This window comes from Blennius ocellaris (genome assembly GCF_963422515.1).
Source record: "Blennius ocellaris genome assembly, chromosome: 3".
NCBI classification, from domain to species: Eukaryota; Metazoa; Chordata; class Actinopteri; order Blenniiformes; family Blenniidae; genus Blennius; species Blennius ocellaris.
In genome coordinates this window covers 8,050,971-8,067,755 of record NC_137652.1, presented here as the reverse complement: position 1 = coordinate 8,067,755, position 16,785 = coordinate 8,050,971, and the positions used below count along the sequence as shown (strand labels likewise).

General features: G+C 40.8%; 1 protein-coding gene across 1 annotated transcript in view; it reads right to left on the bottom strand.

Annotated features, from left to right (window-relative positions):
* Positions 1 to 13,710, bottom strand: part of frem3 (Fras1 related extracellular matrix 3) — a 31,242-nt gene extending 17,532 nt beyond the window's left edge. The window contains exons 1-2 of the mRNA XM_080520479.1: positions 8,551 to 13,710; positions 8,021 to 8,110 (exon numbers count right to left, since the gene is read on the bottom strand). Of these exons, the coding sequence (XP_080376605.1) occupies positions 8,021 to 8,110; positions 8,551 to 13,570 (5,110 nt within the window). The 5' untranslated portion in view covers positions 13,571 to 13,710. The remainder of the gene's footprint in view (positions 1 to 8,020; positions 8,111 to 8,550) is intronic.
* Between the last annotated feature and the right edge of the window lie 3,075 nt (positions 13,711 to 16,785).

Sequence of the window (16,785 nt, the reverse complement as noted above, 5' to 3'; positions counted from 1 at the left end):
CACACACACACACACCCTCTCCAAGAAACATTCTCAAGAGGAGGAAAAACAAGCAGAGCTGGGTTTTTTTTGGTAACATCAAAGATTTAGCTCAGTCTTTGTACCGTTGCCCCAAAACCTCCCTTCCCGCCAGATTATGTGGAGGAGAGTGACAGCTGTACTGCACAAACCTTCCTCCCCCTCTTCGGTCCCCTTCCTCCCTGTGTCGGCATTGTTCGCTCAGAAGAAGAACAACTGAGAGGGACAGCAGGCCACAGTCTGGGTGGGCCAGATCTGCCACCATGGCGTGCCTCCCTGCCTGCCTCTATATTGTTCCTAACAGTGTAAGAGTTGGTAATCTTCCTCCTCTGACTTCTTTTGTACATGTTGTCAGACACTGAGGTCGGAGATGACATGGGTCTCGGTAAATCAAGAACCCATCAGGAGGCTAGACTTCGCTGTGTAACATTGATACGGGGCTCTGAAGGAAGGTGAAAAGGGTCAAGCTTTACTTGAAATAGAAGACAAACAATAAAAATGGCCAGGAAAAATATAACTATCGGTGCAGAAGTTGTCTGACATGATTTTAAATATGACAGATGGCAAAGTTTTTATGACACTCGTACTATATTAGACGGACTATCAATCTAATCTGAGCTGTAGCTGCTTGGCTCAGCTCACATTTCCTCTAACTTTTCAAACTGACAATCATCATAATTTCCGCTGGGATGAAAAGCTTTATAGGGCACATATAATTCTAAATGACCCTGTTAGCAGCTATTTAACAAATTCGTTTCAACATGATTAACGCTGACTGCTGACACTGGAGCAAAGGAATAACAAAGAAGTATGGTAATGTTTTTTCTTTCTCGGGTCTGACCGAGACCAGCACGTAAGTGAACATACAATGTTTTCACAAAAGTGTAAACACAAACTGCAATGATAGGGAAAGTAACATACGAGACATTACAGCCTCAGACTTCACCCAGCACATGCGTCCTTTGACAGCACATTCTTCACAAGCTTTTATTTACACAGCAGCGCTGCCGGCACCATACATAGATGCAGCAGGATAGTGGGTCAGTCCGGAGATATCATTGGTGAGGAAGGTCGATGTGAGGCTTTGACGTCCATCCGCATGATGCAAGGAAGAGCAACTATCTAAGAATATCCTCATCAAGTGACAAGCATCACCATTATTGTGTTTCCTCATCAATCATCCTGTTCGTATAAATACTGTGGGGTTTCAAGGCAGCTATGCTCGCAATTTAAATACCACCGATATTAACTCGATAACTTACACAGAAATTGAATGTTTGTGTTAAAGCAAAAAATAAAAAAATTAAAAAGTGAAACGGACTAACTTATGAACAGATTTTTTTTTTAAATGACATTATAAGGGATTAGTCTAGATCCCTCTTGTGGTTTCCAGGAATTATTTTGTTGGTGCTGCACAATATAATGTATTAATATCTGTAATCATTCCCTTCAGACAGTTGCAGCACGTGTTTCACATTGCTGAGACTATCTTTACAGGATGTTACAAATATTCTACATCCAGGAGTTACATCCTCTTACTTGCAACACTTGGCTTGGCGACACACATGCTTGTAGCATTTAAGGAAATCCAATAGCATAACAAATGTGACAGGTGAAAAATATTATGTTTCACCAAAGCGTATGCAGGAGTGATGATGCGAGAATGGCAGGTCATGCAAACGTTATTTAGTCTGCCAAACTGAAGAAAAAAAAATGTGTAAAGCTCATTGCTCTGATTGAAGTGCCACAATGATAATATGTTTTTATCATACACAAAGTGATGTTTACCTTTTCAGTTCCTTTCTGATGTTAAAACTATCGTATACACCAAACGTTTGAAATAGTAACGGCAAAAAGGAGAAGAGTGTTTTATAAATGTTTTGTTAGACTTCACTTATATAGTGCCTTTCAGCTGCGTGAGCAACCCCAAAGCGCTTTACATCGTTCATCACATTCACCCATTCACTCACACATTTACACACCAATGCAAGGCGCTGTCACTCCACTGGGAGTTTGGGGTTCAGTGTCTTGCGCTAAGGCACTTCGGCATGTAGACAGGTGGAGATGTGAATCAAACCTGCAACCTTCCGATTGGGAGATCACCGCTCTACAAATCAAACCATGACGCCCCTGTTTTGACAGTTCCTTATGTACATTTTTAGACTTTTAGATTACTGTTTTGAAATGTAATTTCTGAATAAAGTCAATGAGATCTATTGTATTGTATTGTATTGTATTGTATTGTATTGTATTGTATTGTATTGTATTGTATTCTTCTCTGTGTTTGTCCTGTGGTGCCCTGTTCAGAGTGCATTCTGCATTCCCCGATTCCTTGCTGGCTCCAGCAGCCCCCAAACCTGAACTATGGAAAGAGGTATAGAACGATGGAAGGACAATATGACTTCACTTTTCATCAAACAATTCTAACACTGCATATTTTGACAACACAAGTGTCCATATGAACCCTAATGCTGTTCTCTTTGAATGTGTTTGTAGACAAAAGCCATCAAACCAACATTTGCACTCTTGCAGTGACGTCACTTGTGTGGTTAAAAAATAAAGAAGGACAAGGAACAGAGCACAAGTAACTCAATGACAGCTTGGCTAGTGGCAGCAACAGCTTTGCCATATGAGAGCAGATAATAATAACCGCTGTGGTCGTACATCATAGGTCCCCACCCCTGCAGATCCCAAACCACCATAAATCAATATTGGGGATAAAAAGAAGAAAATAGAAGAAGGGAACAGTATTTTAGATAGTTATTTGATAGATCATTGAAAGGGATATGGGAGAACCTGAGAAGAGAAAAATGGAGGGAAAAGGTTGCACATTTTAAAGAAAAAGAATAGCAATAACCTGAAGGGTTTATAGATGAAGGAAAGTGAGAACTGGGGTGGAGGAGGGCTGAGAGGCCTCTCCAGGGGCCCGACAGTGGCACCACTAGTCAGTAAATCTTTTGGGGACTGTTGACATGAATGACATGTAAGATCCCAAAACACACTTAGGAAGTCGGGGTATAACATGGTCATGTCGGCTCGCATGCAGTTCTACTGTACAAGCACGCACACTGTACTGAAGAAACATGACAAAATATATACATAGTTCTCTTCCTATTATCTATTTGTTGTGCTTTTCTCCTTAATCCCCCCTTTTGTCTTCTACTTTAGTATCGTTGCGCCCTCTTGGGGGATGCCCCTCCAGACCCGGCACCCCCCAGCGTGGAAATCTTTGGGTTATCAGGCTATCTGAGATTGGGTTGGATTTCTGCAGGGCAGGGAGCGGGGTGACCACAGGCTTTGAAAGGGGATCCCCCTGGAGCCTTTCCTCTCACGTACACACCTGTCTGCGTGGGATACCACTTCACTTCCAGGCCCTGCTCTGTCTGTGGCTCTGGAGTCAAGAGTCTCCGAGGAAGTGCATTCCTCTCCCCGACGCTGAATGATCACATAACACTAAAACTACCCGGGTCGATGATCTCGTTGCAGATCTGAAAGATTATATTTTTGCTGCAACAAATGTCACAGTGAAAAGAACAGCTTTTGTGAAAAGAATATTTTATAGTTAATAAAGAGTGCAGATAAACGAAAGCACTTTTATTGAAGACCAGTAAAATCCAAACTTTGGGAGCTGAAATATAAACAATTCACTTCTCTTAAGATTAAAACTATTAGGCATCAGTCATTGCATCTAACTTCCTGGACCTATGCTGGATGGACAATAATATATGGGAGCTGTGTATCCACTTGTCTAAGCAAGTATTTATTGCTTCAGTATACCTCTCTTTGAATGGCTGCAGGGAGTTTCTAACCTGGTCACTTTACATGGCAATACGTCTCCACTAGAAATTGCCTGCAGAGACAAAAAATGGCCCAACATAAACAAAAGTTCACGTCTGAGGTCATTGCCACATCGTTATACCAGAGGGTTAAGTATGGTACTCCAGCTGCACTGCAAGAATGTGTCAGTGTCACATTAATGAAGCAGACGGCCACACTTGAGATCTCCCAGATACATCCTATACAGAATATTATACAACTTTTTTTTTTTTTTACTCTCGGAAACAAGCTATCTTGTTCTGTCTTCTTGCAAAGTGTTGGGATGATGTTAAAGCAAAAAACATGGCTTTTAGTATTCAAGCTAAGATAAGTTATTCCAACATCGAGGGCTATCTTTACAGGTTACCAAGCAAAATATTACAGAATTGATTTATATAATGAATGTTTTGAAACATTTTTGAAAAATATAATATCCTAATCTCATTTCAGTAAATGACTATTTCTGCTGTATCTATTTTATGAATCTTTTGTGCAATCACAAAAATGACTGCTGACTTGACAGTTTGACATAGGAAAAAATCATGTTTCTGGGAAGTTGAACTCAAATGTGGCAGGGAAATGTTACACAATGAGTAGCCATCAGCCACAAAGTAAAACGGATTATCAAACACAGCTCATTTAGGAGGTTGGAAGAGAGTGGACTGTGTAATGTTCTAGTCCAACTTGCCTCACTTGAGCCATGTGAAGAGTCCAGAGGAAGACGAGAGCCAATAAAGCCACAACAAACATGAGCTGCAGGCTGCTCTCAAAACCAACTGGGCTTCCAAACACTTCGGCAGTGCTTTATAAAAATAAGGATCTTGCTGATCTTGTAAAAAACTTCTTTTCACAGTTGTTTCATGAGAATTTAGCAAAAACAATCAAAATAGTCATCAGGAAAAAACTTCATAATATTTCTGCTTATTTGTAGTAAATGTCATAAAATGTTGACTGATTTAATAATGTTTCAGATTTTTGAGATACACATCTATAGCAAATGTTTCCCCTTTCATCTTATTTGACTTCATTTAGTACAAATGGGGACAATAGCAGCAATAACATACAATAGCAGCGATACTAACTTCATTCTCACACTTAGAGTTGAACCACTGGTCAGCAGGTCCAATAAGCAATCATTCTCAGCCTCTGGACACAAATCTTGCACACTTACAGCACCCAGGCCTTGTGGTGAGACATCCCATGTCCAAAATCCCATCCCCCACACTGGTCACTCATCCACACAGACACAATATGTTAAAATTCTTGTTAAGGATCTTAATGCACCGTATCTCCAGATACTTATAACAACACATGTTCTTGTATGCGGACAAAATTTGAGCGGATCACGATTGTACAAGTATGCCAAACTGCTACACTTCTTCATGAAGATCTGTCAATGGTTCAGATGTGTATTCCTGACCTACTTGTGAAGACGCATCCTTGCAGTGACATGTAGTGGCAGGTATCTTTTAAAGGCTGCTAAGACCCCTTGAGATGCTTCCTATTTTAGTGCATCTGATGAGAAACTTGGGCCAATGCTCCATCTGAAGGGTAGACCCCAAAGTAGTCTTAAAAAATGTAAAGTACTTTTTTGAAAATCATAATATTCTCAAACAATGTGGTTTTCTAGTTCAATATTAATACTTAAAGTGAACGCTGATGAGAAAATGAGGCCTTTGTTCTGTTTGGAAACAACAAATGTGTAAAACACTTTAATACAGGAATGAACTTAAAGTAGCCATGTCTTTGATTTTTTTTCTATTATTATTATTTTAAGCATACTGTATTCTTAGAGCAAATTTCCATTTCAATTTTCGATGGAAACATTCATTCAGTGATACCACTTTTCAAATGAAAACCGTTTGCTTTATGAGGAGGGAGTTTAAATCAATCACATTTAGTGCAAATCTCTACTGACCCGAGTTGTGTTTCTCCCACCCAGACTTCTCCTAGATTTATTAGCAGATAGTCTGACCATCAGCATGCACTCCACTCACATGCCCCTACATGTCCAGGATATTGCCCCCCTCCCCCAGGTGTCTCCTCTTCAACACTCTGGCTCAGTGATTCATTGCTTTGCTCATCCGTCTTTTTAATCTGTTATCGGTTTAATCTTCTCCCAGATGTGGATGCAGGCAATTGAGCTCGTGATTGTATTCTTGTGCTACGGTGAGAATTCAAGTGAGCACAAACCAGTATTTCGTTTTTGCGCATTGATGTGCGCAGAATAATTGTACAAATGTTGTGAGTTAAACAGGAAACAGTGGTGTCCTGTTCTTGAGTGAACTGTGGTCATGCAGAAACTTGGTTTTGTTTTAGGTCCCAGCATGCACGGCTGCACCTGGCTCAGCTGAGAAGCCCGGGAGCTTAAACAAAGTGGGTAAGCAAACAGAAGAAAGACCAGTGAGCTAATTGAAGCTCATGTGTCCCCTTCCTGCAGCAAAGCACTCCAGACACCTCATGAACTCACAACTGTGGGAAATATTAATCTGAAAATTGATACAATCTTGTATCAATTTTGTTTTGTTTTGGTTTGTAGTAGTTGTTAAAAAAAATAAATTACCAACTACAGCTCTAACAGTCTGGCAAAAAGAGGTAATTACAGACACTCTGCTGGCACAAAGAACATCATTTGGACAAACTCACATCTTTTCCTTCTCAACTGACCTGGCAGTGGTTTCATCACCACTGTAGCCTCTCAATGCAGCATAATTATAGACTAAGCTTTTCCTGCAGCATTGATTACATTACCAAATCTTGTTTTGCACTTTATAGACAACGCTTAAATAGCGCAGGCCAACCTGCTCACATTTTATTGCTTTGCATTTGCTATATTTGTTACACCGGTGAGCATTTCAAGGACTTATTATGAGTGTTAAACCAAAGAATTTATGTATTAAACAGCATGTCTTTATTATCTTTGTGCCACACATGTTTGATTTATTTTGCAAGGTTTGTTAAAATAAAACACATTGATTGTTTAAATATTATCTGTACCAGATATTGTGGGTGAGGCCCATCTTGTAAGGAGATGCAGCATTCCGAAAATACACAGCTACTAAAAACAATAAAAACTTGAGCATTGGGAGTGGCCTCAGCTGAGAATTAAAAAAACCTGAGCTCTGAACATATGATTCACCTAATTTGAATACAACATGTTATTTTGTTTATTCTAAAAATTGCTTTTAGAAGTGTTTTGAGTAATAGTTAAAACATTGCAGTCTATGAATGATTTTTTTTTGTGTCTATGATATAATCACAAAAGCTGGGTAATCTTTTGGGGGTATATTTGAACACATTTTCTAAATTCATACATTTGAATTGCGATATATAATGTAAGTATATACATTTTATTACTAAAGTTTGACAATAATAAGAATTAAATATCTACTATTCTACTGTTAAAGTGGTTCTCAGCTGCTATGCTCTGCAGGGAATATTCAAATTGAGCTTGACCACTTCAAAATGTTTTGTGCTGATGAAATCAACTTTCTCTGCTCTCAGCATCTAAACATAAGAATTGCCTTCCACAACCTTTAAATCACCAGGGTTAGATCACCTGTAGACTGTACAATAACAACACAGCCTTTATCTTTGGAGAAGTTCATATCATAAAGCTGGGAAAACCAGGTCTCTTTTCACTTCTTACATACGAGTAGCCAATGACGACTATTAAGAAAGCCAAAAGAAAACATATTTTTGAAGCTGATTACAGGAAGAAAGTATGAACTAACTGAATATCTTTCTTTACACATCTATACACATTTCACAACATCACTCCAAGCAGATGATGATATGTGACATTTAAAAAGGTTTGAAGAGGACCCTGAGGGAAAGGAACCTATTGTTCATTAACAATGAAGATTAGAGCATATGGTAGTCTTTCATTTTTACTGAAGCACAGGGAGTATTTGGCTTAAGTCCCCTTTGACCCCCATCCTCTAAACCTGCAACCCCTTCCAGTGGGGCGAGCAGTGATGGTGCCTCTGAACTGGGTGTCAGTCATGGCCAACTGCCTTAAGTCTTTGTGATGCAAACACTTGGGTGATTGAAAGGGAGCAGGAAGTTTAAACTTTAAGCAGCCATTAAAAAGCAGAAAAACCTTCAGGCCAGGGTTTCATCCGTCATAATGGGCCTCACTTTAGTGCCACTGTCTACAAGTATTGAAATATTACAAAGTTCCTACCGTTGTCTTCAACCGTGAAGTAGAAGATATCACTGGTGGCGTTACTCCCATCCAAAAGCACGTAACAGATCTTCATGTCATCAATATCAGCTGTTGGTATGATAAATATAGAAAGACTGTGTTAGCTGAATTAACTGTGACTGAACCGTTTTTACAAGGTTTGAGTTACAACCCTTAGGCTGCATATAAAGTGACAGGGCCCACAGGTGTTTTCACACATTCAAAACTGCTCAACACAATCAAATCATTTGTGACATCCATATAGAAAAAAATATTATAATTCACAATCACATATCATTACTCTTTGCAATAAGAATAATATTTAAACAAATTTTTTTTTTTAAATGTCATAACATTAATTAGCTTTGTGACCAGTTTTAGCCACGAAGAGCTCCTTTCTGGTCAAACTAATAGAGGTGAGTGTGAACCCATGCACCCACAATAAAAAGGGCACATTGAACTAAATGTGATTTCTGCAGGTTGCCTTTTGAAAGCTTTTAAATAAAATCAACAATGTGCTCTTGGCTCACCTTGAGAGAAGGTCTTGATGCTGTCATTTCCCTGTGCAGAGTTCATCAGGAAGCCATGCAGAGGAGCCCCAGACACAATGTACTTCAGGACCTTCTGGGGACTGTCTCGATCCTCTGATCGAAGCACCTTGCTGGTGATGAGGAATCCCAGGTGTCCCGTTTGAAGGACTTTCAATGAGGCTGCAGCTTTGTTCACCACAATCTGTGGCACGCCATTGTCCACCGTATTGATATGTATGGTCATCATTTGGGGCTTTCGAGTTTCATACAAAGTGTTGGGATAGACGTAAAAATCATTATGGGTGCCATCTGTGACTGTGAAGGAGAAGCTGTCTTCCTGGCTCTCAGTGCCATCATGCTTATAACTGATGAGGTTCTCATTTAGGTCCTGCTTGGTAAAGGTTGTTATTGGCTGGGTGTTGTTGAAGAGGAGCTGGCCGTGCACTGGTACCTGGGTGATTATGAAGCGCAATAAGCGGTCTGGAGTGTCTCTATCCTCAGCTGTCAACTCGAATGGTGTGATGAGCTTGGTTTCCCCCTCCTCTACATATAGTTTGCTTATAGTCAAAACAGGTTTCTTATTGTCTACATCGGTGATGGACACTCTGAAGGTTCTGAAGACAGGATTGTAACCATCTGTCACTTCAAACTCAAAGCTGTCCATTTTCATCTCGTCGTCAGATGTGTGGATGTAATAGATCTTGTTGCCAGCAAGCTGCAGTTGAGTGAAGGTGGAAATGGGAACACCTGGATAGTCAGTACACTCTAAGTGACCTCTGCTAGGTGCCCTAGTGATGCTAAAGCTGAGGTATTCATCGGGACTGTTGATGTCAGAGGTGCTCAGGAGGTCTGTGGTGAGAGTGACTTTTCCCCCTTCTTTGAGTGTGACACCTTTGTTGACAACATCAGGAAAAACCATGTCGATGCTTCCGATGGTGATGTAAAAGTAGCGGTCAATCAGTGGATTGATTCCGTCAGTGACGTCAAATTTCAGCAAATCGCGGATCCCCTCTTGGCCGGTGTGTACATACTGGATCAGTTGTTTGTCAATTTCGTCTTGTGTGAAATTCATTCCTAGGGTGATATTTCCTAAAACATCACCATATTTGCTGATGCGTTGAAGGTAACCTTGGCCAGGGCCATATCGCACAACATAGGTTAGTTCTTTGTCTTCAGAGTCAAGATCTGTCGCCTTCAAAACACTGTTGCTGATGACTTTTGTCTCTCCAATCTCAACATCAAGGCCATCATTTATTGCCATCCTTGGGGTCTCATCATCAACAGGAATGACCATGATGAGAATTGTTTTATCCACTTTGTGTTTCCCATCAGATATTCTGATCTCGAAGCTGTCCTCTTTTGTCTCCGAGTCATCATGCTCATAGACAATATTAGATGCTTCTTTGATCTGCTCCAAGCTGAACCTCTCTACAGGGATGGTGCCAGTGCTGAGCTGTTGGAGTATTGTACCATGCTTGGGGTTTTTAATGATCTCAAAGTGCAGCTCATCTCCAGGGATGTCAGCATCAGCAGCATTTAGAATTGGTGTGTCAATGACCAGACTCATGCCCTCCATCACCATAAACTCTCGAATATAAATTTCAGGCTTCTCGTCATTGGTTGGAATGATGACAATGGGGAAGAAGTGGCGTTCGGAGAAGTTGATACCATCAGAGCAGCGAAAGGTGAATCGATCTTCTATAGGTTCAACCCCTTTGTGAATGCTTTGGACATAGTAGATATGACCAAGAGCGATGTCTTTGATAGTGAACGCAGTGATAGCTGTCCCAGCTCTGGATTTCTCAGAACCAGTGGCTGGAGATATGTTCTCCACATAGCCAGATGTTGGCTGGACAATGATGGTGCACAGTATTTCATCGTTGTTGGTGTCAACATCCTCAGCTTGAATATGGCCAGGAGTAATGACATTCTTCTCCCCTTCCTGTACAACAAATTGCCCTGTGACGCTGATAACAGGTGGAATACTATCAACAGGAAGAATGGTGACATGAACTGTCACACCTTGGACCTTGTTGCCCCCAATGACCCACTGCTCTGACATGTCAGAAAGAGTGAGGTTGAAGGAGTCGTGTTCTTTAATCGGACCAATTTCACCGGACGTGTGAGCGTACACCACAACCCCGTTAATGATGTCCTCTTGGGTGAATCTCTCAGTGGGAGCACCGTTAACAAGAATTTCACCAAGTCGCGGAGGTTCCTCAACAATGAAAGTGAGCATGAGGTCATCTGTGTCTTCATCACGGCCCTGAATGACATTGCTTGTAATCTCTGTCGCTCCATTTTCCAACACGTCGATAGAGGCTCCGAGCACACCGGTCGGGAGCATAATTGTTGGAACTTCATCATCAACGGGATCAATGGTGATCTTTATGCTAATAGGAACCTCATGGAAACCGTCACTTACAGTAATTTTGATTAAATCATTGAGTGACTCCTCACCTCCATGAATGTACGTTAAGCGGCCATTTGCAATGTCCTCAAGCACAAATGTTTCACCGTTTGGCATGTCGATTCCTAAATACTGCAGCAGCCCATACCGAGGAATCTGCGTCACTGTGAAAATTATATTTTCATCATCTGTATCTGTATCAGTGGCATGGAGCTCCTTCCTGGTAATAATATATGTACTTCTTTCCATCAAACTGAAGCCTGTATTGGTGATAATAGGGGGCTTGTTGTCAACTGGCTGTAGGAAAATGGTGAAGAGTCCATCTGCTGTGTTTCCAGCTGTGTCCTCCACAATGAATGTGAACTGAGCCACTTTTGGAGTGATGCCCAGTTCCTGGTCCGGGGGCTTGTAAGCTACTTTGTGGTGATTAACCTGGGCTTGAGTAAACTCTGTAATTACAGTATCAGGGCTGTCAGTCAATACGATTTCACCCAAGGGGACTGGATTGTTCTCATCAGTATCGGTTGGAGGCTTTGTGATGGTATATTTCAGGTCTCTGTCGTCTGAATCGAGATCAGTATAACACAAAAATTTCTTCCTAAAGTATGTGAGCTCATACTCCTGGACTGTCATGTGAAGAGTGGTGCCTGTTAAAAGCTCTGGCGGCAGATCATCAACAGGGTGGATTTTGATGGTGAACATATGTTCACCAGATTGATTAGGAGGGTCATTATCATCTTGTACCCGGAAGACAAAATGATCAACCACAGTTGTGGTGCTATGGGGTCCAATGTGACGATAAAATAGCTTTCCATCCAGAATATCCTGCTGAAACCATTCAGTCACCACCTGCTCAAACATCTCATCTGTCTCGCTGAATTTCCAGAGAGACGGATCGGAAGGGGGCTCGACTTGTCTCAGCAGGAGTTCCCCTACAGTGGAGTACGGCGCTTCCATGACAAACTTAATAGTGGAGTCTTCTGAATCAATATCTGAGGCACTCAGGATGAAAGGGGAGATCTGCATAATTTCATTCTTGAACAGAACCAGGCCTGTGTTGGCGTTAATAATAGGAGGCTCATCATCAGTGGGAGCAATAGTGATGGGGAACAAAAATTCCACTTCATTACGGCCATCAGTCATTCTAAAAATAATGTTGTCGCTGTACGTGTCACTGCCGTCATGCTGGTACACAACAATGCCGGCGTCTAGGTCTGCGGGTGTAAAGAATTTCTTGCGTGTGCCGAGCACAGTAAGCTGCCCATGCTTCAAACCGTCTACAACTGTGATTTTCACATCTTCCAGGTTATCCTCATCACTAATCTCCAAATTCTGGGAGCTGGAGAGAGCTCGGGATTGCCCTTCAAACAATAGCTGCCCTGTATTTTTGGTCGCGACTGGAGCCAAGGTATTCATAGGCTTCACCACAATCATAAAAGCAAATGTATCCGATACAGAACCATCAGTATCTACAATTTCAAACTCGAGCTGGAAAATCCTCTCCTGCTCTGAGTCTTCGGCAGGAGGCTTGTATGCTATTTTAAGATCTCTGATGTCTCTCTGATAAAACGAAGTGATTGGAAGGTTTTGGTCATCTGTACTGATGATATAACCCTGCTGAGGATTTAGTGGTGCAGTAATATTGAAGATTAGATCATCTGGATCGGACTCAACATCTTCGGCAGCGAGCATATCATTTGTAATGGCCGTCATCACAAACTGATCAACCTCCATCATCATCATTGCCACAAAGCTGGGTTTTGGAGCACTATTCTCAGCACCTTCTTTGATTCTGACCATCATCTGAAAGTGTTCCTGCATTATTGTGTTGCCATCATTATCCTGCAGCTCAACCATCATCGGGATATAATCTCTGTTTGGTGACTTGGTTTCAGCATTGTGTTTATAGCGGATGCCTTGTTTCACAAACTCATCACAGTCAACCATTTGACCATTGGAGGGGTTATTCAACAGAGTGCCATACCTGGGGAGACCGCCAGCGCCAACCAGAGTGGCAATCTTACACTGTGTAACGCCATCCTCATAAGAAAACTCCAGAGCTTTTTTGTCAATGGGGTTGCTGTCTCCATTGAGCTTTTCAACATTGAGAGGCATATTCCTGGTGAGGATTTCAAGCTGCTGGAAAACCACCTCCGCCTCCAGCATGAAAGGGACGATGACCGTGTCTGTGTGGGAGTCGTACCGAAGTTGCAGCTTCACACGATCCTTGCTGGGACTTCGAGATCCAAAATGAGTGTATTTCACTTCATCTGGTCCAAATGAACAGGGGAACTTTTTCGGGGTCAACATCCCAGGTTTCTGGGACAACGGGTCATTGTCCAGAACTGTAATGTGGCAGCGGTCACCTGGCTGCGCTTCTGTCACCAGATCATTCACAGGGTCCAGAAACACAGACCTCCCAAATGGTACCCTGATCCCATTGTTGGCAATGATGATATCATCTTCATTAGGTCCAGACTTGTGGTAAAATAGGTGAGCCGGATCAAAAGGTTCTGCATTAACTGATTCTAAACTGAAGCTGAGAAAAAAAGTTGCAAGCAGGCATCTCAAAAACGCCAACTCCTTCAGAAATTGCAGACAACCAGCCATGTCCCCTGCTAGTTGCCTTGCAAATGTATTCAACAAGTCAGCTGTGGCAATCAGATCACTGTCCTGAATGAGGCAAAAATATAAAAAAAGAAAAGTTTTTTGTGATGACTGGGGGCCCGGATCTGTCCTGAGCGTCTCGGTTTCTGTGTGGCCGCAGAGAGTGTGGTGAATGCTGCAGGGCTGTGCAGGTAATAATGAAACAGTAGACAGTGACAGGCACAGGCTCCTCCTTCTGTCAGTGCAGGGAGGGAGCATCCAGCCCCCATAGCTAATTTAAGACAGGTCATTGGACAAAACCGTGAAAGTGCTCTAACCAACACTTACCCTGCTTCTCTCCTTCACTGGAAAAAGGTAGAAGTGGAGGAAGAAAAATCAGTCAAATGATCAATGTAAGAGCATTAAGGTTATTTGCAATTAAAATCACTACTGGAAATGCTTTTTAAAAAACAACAATAACATTTCTTTATGCATGAAACACTCAGTATACTGTAGTCTTTTCACATAATGCTGTAATATATCTATTTTAGCAAAAAGACTAATTTATTTTAGTTAGTAGCACTAAATAACAGTGATATCTTCTAATTGGTTCAGTCATTTCAGATGATAAACTGTTATCCAGGCATTTCCACAAACAATTTGAAATTCATTTTGAAGTCAGATGCATGCTCTCATGTATCATCACTGTCCTGTGTGGTCATATATTTTGCTTTAAAAAAGTGAAATGTCCTTAAAATAGGAACTGTCTGAATATGGAAAGCAGTCATTAATTACAGCACATTTAAAATCTGTGTCTCGGTCAAATTTTCCAAATTCACAATGTGTGGGGATAATCTGCAATGTCCAATGATGAAACTGAAACAAATCATTTTTTAATCCCCTCTCAGTAAAAAAAAAAAAAAGAAATACATATTTGCCAATAAAACCACACCAAACAAACAAATAAAAAGAAAATGCTCATTATCACCACACACAATATAACCATTGCGAAATTACGACGTGTGGAGAGCTTTGTGTTTTCTCTTCATGAGTCTGGGCGCCTCTGAGGTCATGACACAGTGGCGCCGGACTGACCGTCAGTCCTGCAGTGAGAGACAACAACCTGGCATCAGCTGGCAGGACAGGTGTGTGTACGGTGTCGCACACAAAGTAAACACAACACAACTCACATAGCTTCTTCACACATTTGTCTTTTTTTAACAATTTCAACTGCTAAATCCACTCCAATGCAAGAAATAATTTTCTTTACCGCTTAATATTCGGTTTGAGCAGTCCTATCACATTTATTTTGTCCTCACTCCATAGCCCGTGGATCTTATACTGATTAACATAATAATTCAGAAATGAAATCGAATACTTAAATGCCAGGAGGAAAATGTTGATAGTTAGTTATGGAATAGGCCATTTTTGTTGACTTTTTTGTATTTCTTATTAGTGTTAGGCCTCATTTTATTTAGCATAATATCTTTCTTAAAAAACATGAACATATATGGAAAATCATGCTTTCCATAATAACAATGCACAGAAAACTACTGCAAGTAGCAGCATCCAAATTAATACAAATACAAAAAGAATGAATTGAAACACATTTTGTGTCCTTGTTGGTAAATGACACATTGTATTTTAGGATAATAGGACTGCATAATGCACATTTTTAAATATGGATTTTCTACTTAATTTTAACATGGGGTGGTAAAACGTGTGTAATGTTGGGCTGTTGTGCAAAATATTTAATTGTATATTTAGATGGATTGTAATGGTGTTTGAAAGTTAAAAAAAACAAACAGATTTTTTAAATGTACTTTTTTATCAAATTCAACCTCAAGACAGTATGTTTTTCAAGAACATGTGATCGAACCAAATTATATCAATAACACATGGTCACCAAAGTGGAATCAATCGTATCTTCAATCTTTGGAAATATTAGGGTCTGTACGACAATTTGCCTTTTTTTTTTTTTTTCTTTTTTTACAAGGATTGGTAGCAAGGCATTAGTTTGTATTAGTGACTGACAGCCAAGTGAAATTCATCTGGGAAACTCCCCTTATCTATTTTCTAACCGGGTGCAGCTAATGTGGGCAAATGTTATTGTTTTCCATAACCGCTATATATACGTCATAGCTGGAATGACTAAGGCTCTATACCAGTATAGGTTGGTAAAGTACTGTAAAAAAATCAATTTCAACAAGTTGTTTTTTTCTGCAGTGATACTAAAAAAGCTCAGCAGGGAAAGATCAAGCGGTCAGACTGGATGCAGTGAGAATGTGAGAATGTGTACTCAGTATGCTGCACAAGGTCATGTTAAGATAAAAATACCTAGTAGCCTTTTATGGATCATCTTTTGAGTTGAGCCTGCCACACTTGATGAAGTGATATGTGCGTATTGCCTGAACATTTTGCCAGTATTTGGCATCTAGATTTTTTTCATATTGTTTGATTAGCTCAGATGTCACAGATATTTTATAGCAATCCAGAGCAGATTTGTTCTCAGAGAGACACCCGATTAATTTGAAGGCAGTTTAAGGCCTTGTTATACTTTTAGTCATTTGAATAATTTATTGTGTCAAAATGCCTCAGTTTATTGGGGATGGTAATGCTTCCAAGACAACGCTGTGAACCTCTCAGGAACCTTCCTGTAAGCGTGGGCCAAATAGCAGAGATGCCATATGCATCCAGGCATTCTGTATCACACTTTTCATTGCGTCCTCGAAATAAATCTTGACCTCCTCACTTGACCAGCCAAGAATAAAAATGGGGCACACACATTCACCAAAGGGTGTAACTATAGAAACAAACAGTACGCTTTTTATACTCTGTTACTCCTGGATTTTACACATTCTTCCCATACTGAAGGAGGACAGGAAAATGCACTCATGAGCTAAAACTGTAACTTATCAATCAGACTTTTCGAAGAGATACTGATTGGTGTTGACAGAACTTGACAAATGAAAGTCCTTTTTCTTCTTCTTCTTCTGCCAAACCTTGTGGAACCTCGCTTCTAAATGCGTCGCTTCTTCCAGTTTCAGCATGACATCCATTAAGCCCGTGAGTTGCCTTTCTCTAGGCATTAACGATATGACATGGCTTTAATGGGTGTCCAAGGTAAACAGAAAGAAGCTGGGTGCGGGCCAGGCTCTGCTGCCCAGGATTAACTCTTCATCCAGGAGGAAGCCCACGATGACAGCTGCCACTAATGACCTCATGATAGATAGATAACA